Below are 2,099 nucleotides of genomic sequence, written 5' to 3' on the forward strand. Positions count from 1 at the left end.
GCTTAAAATGCAAAAATAGCAAATAATAATCTGCTAAGGGGATGCGGTAATCTTTCAACATAACGTTGAGGTCATAATGAGTGAGTTACTGTCATATAACCCCACTATGCACCTTTAAAGTGCTGATTTGTTATTTACAGATGTGCAGGTTGCTGGATGTTTTTATTGCTAAAGATAACCTTTGCATGCTTCTGTGTAAACCACAGAAATGAAAACACTGCTGAATGCTTCCCATTGATTCCAACCATCGGTTTCAGATGGCCATCTTAATGCCTACAGGTCGGGCACTATGGGTTACTGTGAGATCATGAACAGAGATATTGCTGCAAAGAAGTAATCACAAAGTAGAGCTATAAAATCAAAGAGGAAGAAACTGGAAATCTGTCATCTTTATCAGAAGACTCTTCACTAATCAGAATCTTAGTGCTTGTTAATACCATTCTAATCGCTCGCATTCATCACATTGTTGTGGGTTTATTTATGTTTATTCAACACTGAAGAATACCCATTAGAGAGCGGACAGCTGTGGTGTTTATAGAGACAGAAAAGGCTTTGACTTCCCTTCAAGAGGTTAACATACCTCAGAGATAACAGGCTTGCAGTAGCCAGCTCCGAACACAAGGTTCTCTACAGAAACAGCAGATGGGTCGCTCACGCTCTCTGGCGAGCCTTTCCCCAGCCAGGAGCCCTTCCCTGTGCGTGCAAAGCTGGAGAAGATAGAGCACAATAGAGGAACAAACAGTGACTGAGTGTCTCTGTGTCAGCAAAGAAAAACAAACAGAGCAGCAAACATGGAATCCTAGATTATTACATTGTCTGTTGAATGGATCAGATGAGCTTTTAAAAGAAACTTAGAGAAATAGCATTAAAAAAGGAGTAAAATAGCTATATGGCGGTCCAAATAATATTTTATTTAAAAGGTATTGAAATGATCTGTTAAGACGTTAGTTATTAATAACCTATATTCAGGGATCTCTGCCTATATCCACCATATTGTTTTCCACAGAAAGATCATAGTAACAAAATATGATTTTTAGAGCTTCACCTTTCGCTTTTCCCCAGATTTGATTAATATATTACGTTCTGTTTTTTGATTAATCAAATAATCAAATTTTGTGTGTGTGGCTGATAGTCTTTCTGTTTCGTTTATTTGTTTGTTTGTTTGTTTTCTCTTTTGTTTTGTTGTTATTTAATTATAACGTTTTTACTGTACTTTACAACGATATTAATGAGAAGAAAATAGTTTCTATTTTATAATTGTAAAGTTTTGTCATAATTACCGCTCTATGTTATTCTTTAGGTAAATTGTGTGGTTTAATTTAGTGCAGAGGTATGAAACTGACCGTGGACATCCTCTAAAATAACTACTTCACACTAAATTATCTATACATATAAAGTGAAATAATTTTATTAATCTTTAAGTAAATAATTTTCCTGACATCTAAGTACTCAATTTGTTATTTAAAATGTGTTTTCATTTATTAATTTAACTAAGGTTTATTACAACATTGATGTTTGAATCACATATTAGATTAGGGGTTCATAAAGTGGGGATGGAGAGATACCAGGTAATGGTACATGGAGGGCCAAATTAAAATCCCACTATATATCTGTATTTATTGATTTATTTAATTTATTTATGTATTTCTGTATTTATTAATTTATTTTTTATGTATTTATGTATGTATACATTTATTCATTTATGCATTTATTTAGTACATGATCAAATTAAATAATTCCCAATTCCTTAAAATGACTAATTAATTGAGTAAATGGCATTAAAAAGAAATGTATCTTAAAAGAATAGTACACCCAAAACATCTGGTCTGGTCTGCTGGCTTCCGTAGTGTCGTGAACTCGCAGGCGCGCGCTTTCAGGAAATCCTATACACTACTGTTTATGCTCTAAAACATTCTAAATGACTTTGTTTCGAGTAAATTCTGGATGCTACCCACTCAGGACACTTGGAATACATTGGACGAGCAGTATGGAGGAATATTGACACGTTTTTTGTGGACTTTTATGGACCTTTCGGTCACCATAGACCTCCATTATTTGAATGTCAGCAGACAGCAAGAAGCCTCCCAGAGCTCCAGATG

At 34.5% G+C, this 2,099-nt stretch overlaps 1 protein-coding gene across 1 annotated transcript in view; it reads right to left on the minus strand.

The window, feature by feature from the left end:
- fam135b (family with sequence similarity 135 member B) overlaps window positions 1-2,099 on the minus strand; it is a 97,760-nt gene that overhangs the window by 32,380 nt on the left and 63,281 nt on the right. The window contains exon 7 of the mRNA XM_015398285.1: window positions 581-707. Coding sequence (XP_015253771.1) covers window positions 581-707 — 127 coding nt within the window. The remainder of the gene's footprint in view (window positions 1-580; window positions 708-2,099) is intronic.

Source organism: Cyprinodon variegatus, unplaced genomic scaffold (genome assembly GCF_000732505.1).
Source record: "Cyprinodon variegatus isolate N-32 unplaced genomic scaffold, C_variegatus-1.0 Scaffold923, whole genome shotgun sequence".
Taxonomy (NCBI): Eukaryota; Metazoa; Chordata; class Actinopteri; order Cyprinodontiformes; family Cyprinodontidae; genus Cyprinodon; species Cyprinodon variegatus.